The sequence below is a fragment of the Sitodiplosis mosellana genome, unplaced genomic scaffold (assembly GCF_009176505.1).
Source record: "Sitodiplosis mosellana isolate CC-2019 unplaced genomic scaffold, AAFC_SMos_1.0 Smas_scaffold_5961, whole genome shotgun sequence".
In the NCBI taxonomy this organism is placed as follows: domain Eukaryota; kingdom Metazoa; phylum Arthropoda; class Insecta; order Diptera; family Cecidomyiidae; genus Sitodiplosis; species Sitodiplosis mosellana.
Window position 1 is genome coordinate 1 of NW_022601203.1, and position 5,590 is coordinate 5,590.

The window sequence follows — 5,590 nt, forward strand, 5'->3', positions numbered from 1 at the left end:
AGTTTAATATTGAGCAGCACACTAAGCAGACGTATTGATTATTACATTGGCGACAGACAGAACGAACCAGTGCACGGAAAGAAAACAAAGAAGAAGAAGAAAGAGAAACGGAGAAGTAAGTATATAAATGGATTCGGCTTAAAAGTAACATTTTAAGCGAAATCAATTGGAAATCTCGATATCTGGTTCAATAAATTGGAGGAGAGATAACACTATTCTAATAAGATTGGAATAGAAGAAAAAAAAAAGTTGTCTGTGCGATGGATTGAGTAATGAAATAGCGTCTGTTTCATTCAATTGAAACAGAGCCGAGGCTCGAAGGATGGAGCACCGTTCATTTAGAAATGAACAATTGGGGAATGTGATTTTCGGCTCGATGCACAGAGCAATGAAATAGCGTCTGTTTCATTTAATTGAAACAGAGCCGAGGCTCGACAGATGGAGCAATATTCATGTGAAAATGAATAAAATAAATAGCGTCTGCCCAATGCACTTGGACAGAGCCGTGGCTCGAGAGATGGAGCAAAATGAAAATGCGCTGATTGATTCAGGCAATGTATGAAAACAATATTAGTTGCAAAATGTGGTGAAATAGTCGGCTAGAGTAAAGTCGATTGTTGTCAAAGTATAAATTCGGAAAAAAAAATGGAATGAAATTAACCATGAGACTTGGGTTTGTTATTGAAAATCATAACGAGATCGGTCAAGTCTCGTCATGAGAGGAAAAGAGAGAGAGGGTAATGTCGTCTCTACGTGAAGCCGACAGACGCGCGAAAACATGTTGTGTGCGTGTATTGGGCTGTAGCGGTAAACAATGCGGTGTGTTGTTACGCTGTGTTTGTGCACACTGAGGCGTCGATGACACACTCTTGTACGAGATTGTGTATGGAGATGGAAAAAAAAAACTGCTTCAGTTGTGACTCATTTTTCGTAAACACTGAACACTTTGCATGGAAAGTGACCATTCGTTGAACCAAATATCGAACATTTTATTGTATCGTGAATTATGCTGATGTTTTGTTTGTGAATTTCAGACATGCAGCGAACGCGAGCAACAGATGGACCGCCTCCGTTTGAATTCAAAGCGGATGGAAATTGCGGTGGCGAATGGAAAATATGGCTGCGTGGGTTTGAAATCTTCGCCCAAGCAAATTCGATGGAGGACGCCGAAGAGAAATTGAACTGGATGCTACATTACGCCGGTGCAAAAGTTCAATCGGTTTATTATTCACTGCCGGAAAAAGAAGTCGTGGAGACCGCACGAAAAGGCCCATTGGCAACGGGTTATGTTAAATCTCAACCACAAGACGAATATGAACAAGCGGTGGCGAAACTGTGTGAATTTTTCGAACCGAAACAGAACATTTCGTACGAGCGACACGTTTTCAGAATGTTGACACAAAACAAAGGTGAGCGAATCGACATGTTCATGATGCGATTGCGTGAGCAAGCTGAACGCTGCGATTTTGATGAGCAGCTCGATGAAAACATTCGTGACCAAATCACGAGCGGCTGTCACTCGGATGTGTTGCGACGCAAAATATTGGAACGAGGTGATGAAAAGTTGGAACGAATTGTCAAAATGGCACGAATCTTTGAAGCTGTTTCGAAGCAACAGAAAACGTTCGAAAGGGAAGCAACACTCGTACATACAAGTCCGGTGACAGTTGATGAACGGAAAGATGAAAGTGTGTGCAATATCAATACGAAACGTAAATTTGCAAGTCGTCGAAATTTGCCGCCGAAGAAAAATATGGATTTTGGTATTGTGTGTGGCCGATGCGGTTCGAAAGGTCACAAGGCATCAGACGATTGTTGTCCGGCAAAAGGCAAGACATGCCATCGTTGTGGCCGCAAGGACCATTTCTCTCGTTGCTGTTTTCTTCGCGAATCCGGAGACCAGAAACGCTTCGTTGGAAAGAGAAAGGGCGACACGGCAAATGATGAACAGTCGAGCAACAAAGTAAAACGAGAAAATGTGCAAGCGATCGAGATGGAATCGAAGCCCGAATACAAAAGTATTGAAGATGAGTATGAGGACATTTTCATGGTCGATTCAGATGATGATGGTGGCGATTACAACAAAATGTGGGTAACAATCGGTGGTATTGATGTTGAAGTGATCGTTGACTCAGGCACAAAGCGAAATGTCGTCGACAAAGCGTCTTGGTTAGAATGGAAAACCAAAAATATTGTGACCACACATCGACAGAATGGAGTTGATATCAATTTCAAAAGTTATGGGGCGCATCCATTGAAGTTCATAGGAATGATTGAAACGGTGGTCAAAACGGCAACGAACGAAAAGTTGGCCAAGTTTTACGTAGCTAATGAACCGGGACAGATATTGCTGGGATATGAAACTGCCAAGGCACTTGGAATACTGAAAATCGGGGACGATGTGGAGCCGAAAAATGCTATCAATGTCAATGTGATCGATGAAAATGAAGTCGACTGTAAACCGCTGGGAAAAATCAAAGGTGTGACAATTGACATTCCAATCATACCCGACGTGAAGCCTGTAGCTCAACCATACCGCCGTGTACCAGTTGCACTAGAGAAATTGGTTGACGATCGAATCGAACAAATGGCTCGTCAAGGCATTATCGAGCAAGTTAGCGGTGTGGCTAAATGGGTGTCGCCGCTGGTTGTTGCACCAAAGGGTGAAAATGATGTCCGCATCTGTGTCGATATGCGGCGCGCCAACTTGGCGGTGGAAAGGGAAAATCATCCATTGCCGACTATGGACGACTTTTTGCCGCACCTGAGCGAAGCAAAGTGGTTTTCAAAATTGGACATTAAGCAAGCATATCATCAGGTTTAGTTGTCTCCATTGCTTTGTTGGAACACAATATAGACATTAAGCGTTCAGATGAGATCTTGTTTGGAAATACATAACAATAAATAAATGATAAACGGAATTTAAAAAAAAAAAAGAAGAAAGAAAGAAAAAACCAAATGTCATGAACATACGATTAAAGAATCATCTAGAAAATGAAAACGGAATGTCTATTTTGTTATGTCTTTGAATGAAATTGGCTTAAATAAGAAATATTGATTCTAAAGAAAAAAAAAACTCTGTCATTTTAGGTTGAAATTTCGGAAGAATCACGAGAAATTACCACTTTCATGACACGAAAAGGATTATTTCGGTACACTCGACTAATGTTTGGCATTAACTGTGCGCCAGAGATTTTTCAGAAACTTATGGAACAAATACTAAGTGGATGTGAAGGTGTACTCGTTTACATCGATGATATCGTTATTTATGCGCCAACGAAAGAGCTCCATGATTTACGGCTTCGAAAGGTGCTTGATCGAATTCGTGAATTCAATATCACACTGAACAAAAGTAAGTGTAAATTCGGACGCACGGCAATTGATTTCTATGGCCATATTTTATCGGACGCTGGGATAAAACCGAAACACGATAAAGTCAAGGCTGTGCAGGAATTTCGCGTACCCAAAAACGCCGAGGAGGTTCGTAGTTTCATTGGACTGGTGAACTATGTGGGTAAATTTATTCCGAATCTGGCGACTATTAGCGAGCCGCTTCGCCAACTTACAAAGAGAGGCGTCAGATTTGAATGGGGCCGTGAACAACAATTGGCATTTGACACATTCAAAGACAGATTGACAGATAATTTGTTACTTGGATATTACAATGTGAAATGCCGAACACAACTCATTGCTGATGCAAGCCCAGTCGGATTGGGTGCGGTACTGACACAATTTCAAAAGGGAGAAAATCGAGTCATTGCGTACGCTAGCCGCAGTTTAACTGAACCAGAACTCAATTATGCACAAACGGAAAAAGAAGCACTCGCCCTGGTATGGGCAGTCGAACGATTTACGTATTATTTATACGGACGTGAGTTTGAACTGGTGACCGATCATAAAGCTCTCGAAACACTGTTTGCACCAAGGTCAAAGCCATGCGCGCGAATTGAAAGATGGGTTATGCGATTGATGTCATATAAGTTTAAAGTGATCTACAAGCTCGGAAAAACGAACATTGCCGACCCATTGTCACGACTATTGAAACAAATGAACATACCATCAGACAGTGATGACACAGAGCAATACATTCGATGGATTGTGGCGTATGCGGAGCCAAAAGCAATCAAGTTGGGTGAAATTTCGGAAGCATCAACGAAAGACAGCGAAATTCAAGCAGTCAAACATGCACTGTACGAAGGAGAATGGCCAGATTCGGCATCGGCATTCAAGCCATTCGGGCTGGAGCTATGTTTTGCTGGTAACATTTTGTTGCGGGGAACACGGATTGTGATGCCACACATCCTGCGTGAGAAAACACTGGAATTGGCTCACGAAGGTCACCCCGGCATGACGGTGATGAAACGTCGGTTGAGAGCGAAAGTGTGGTGGCCTAAAATGGACACTCGGATAGAGGAATTTGTGAAGAAATGCCGTGGCTGCTTGCTAGTAAGTGCACCATCAGCACCCGAACCACTCAGAAGAACGGAATTGCCTTCGGCACCTTGGCAACACCTGGCAATTGATTTTCTTGGCCCATTGCCATCAGGTCATTACATATTCGTGGTGATTGATTATTACAGCCGATTCAAAGAAGTGGAAATAATGACGAAAATTGATTCAAGCGAAACTATTAAACGTTTGGAACGCATTTTTGCTCGCTTTGGATTGCCAATTTCCATACATGCGGATAATGGCCGTCAGCTCGTGAGCGAAGAATTCAAACAGTATTGCCGAGTGAATAACATTACGCTGATTAGCACCACACCTTATTGGCCACAACAAAACGGGGAGGTTGAGCGTCAGAATCGGTCGTTATTGAAGCGATTATCCATTTGTCAGAGCGAAAAAGGAAATTGGCAAGAAGACTTGCAAAAGTACTTACTCATGTATCGTTCAACTCCGCACTCGACAACGTTGAAAACACCGGCAGAATTGATGTTCAACAGAAATATTCGTGATAAATTGCCATCAATGGATCAACATATCGAAAGAGAAGACAGTGAAGTCAGAGATCGTGATGCGGACATGAAACGAAAGGGAAAAGAGTATGCCGATCGCAAGCGAAACGCCAAAGCAAATGACATTGAAGAAGGAGATGAGGTAGTGGTCAAGAGACAGATTGTATCGAACAAGCTTGACACTGCTTTCGAGCCAGCAACTCACACAGTAACCAAGCGAATGGGTTCAGAAGTATTGTAGTACATTCGGGGACGGGAAAGTCATACCGTCGGAATGTAGCCCATGTTAAGAAGATTCCGGAACGTATCGATGTTCCTTCACAGCACTCACCACCATCAGGCGAAACATCATCACAACACGTGCCACAGCCTCAGCTGATACCGACTCGAACATCGACACGGAAACGATCTACACCAAGCTACTATCAGGACTTTGTACAACCGAAGCAATCGAAGTGAACACGTCAGCGGAACAGGACTACATTACATTTAACTGCATCAGTTCATTTATTTTGCATTTATTGATCTCAAATTAAGTTAAATAAAAAAATAAAAAAACAAAACAATTTAAAAAGAAAGGAGTAATGTAGTGTTGGCAACACTGGTTGCCGGTTTGAAATGTAAATGTCACT

At 42.3% G+C, this 5,590-nt stretch overlaps 1 protein-coding gene across 1 annotated transcript; it reads left to right on the forward strand.

The window, feature by feature from the left end:
• The first annotated feature begins 1,036 nt into the window (after positions 1 to 1,036).
• LOC129573149 (uncharacterized protein K02A2.6-like) lies at positions 1,037 to 5,417 on the forward strand. Its single transcript, XM_055453442.1, has 3 exons — positions 1,037 to 2,818; positions 3,091 to 5,190; positions 5,283 to 5,417. The coding sequence occupies exons 1-3, from the start codon at positions 1,037 to 1,039 to the stop codon at positions 5,415 to 5,417; spliced, it is 4,017 nt and encodes a 1,338-aa protein (XP_055309417.1).
• The last annotated feature ends 173 nt before the right edge of the window (positions 5,418 to 5,590 follow it).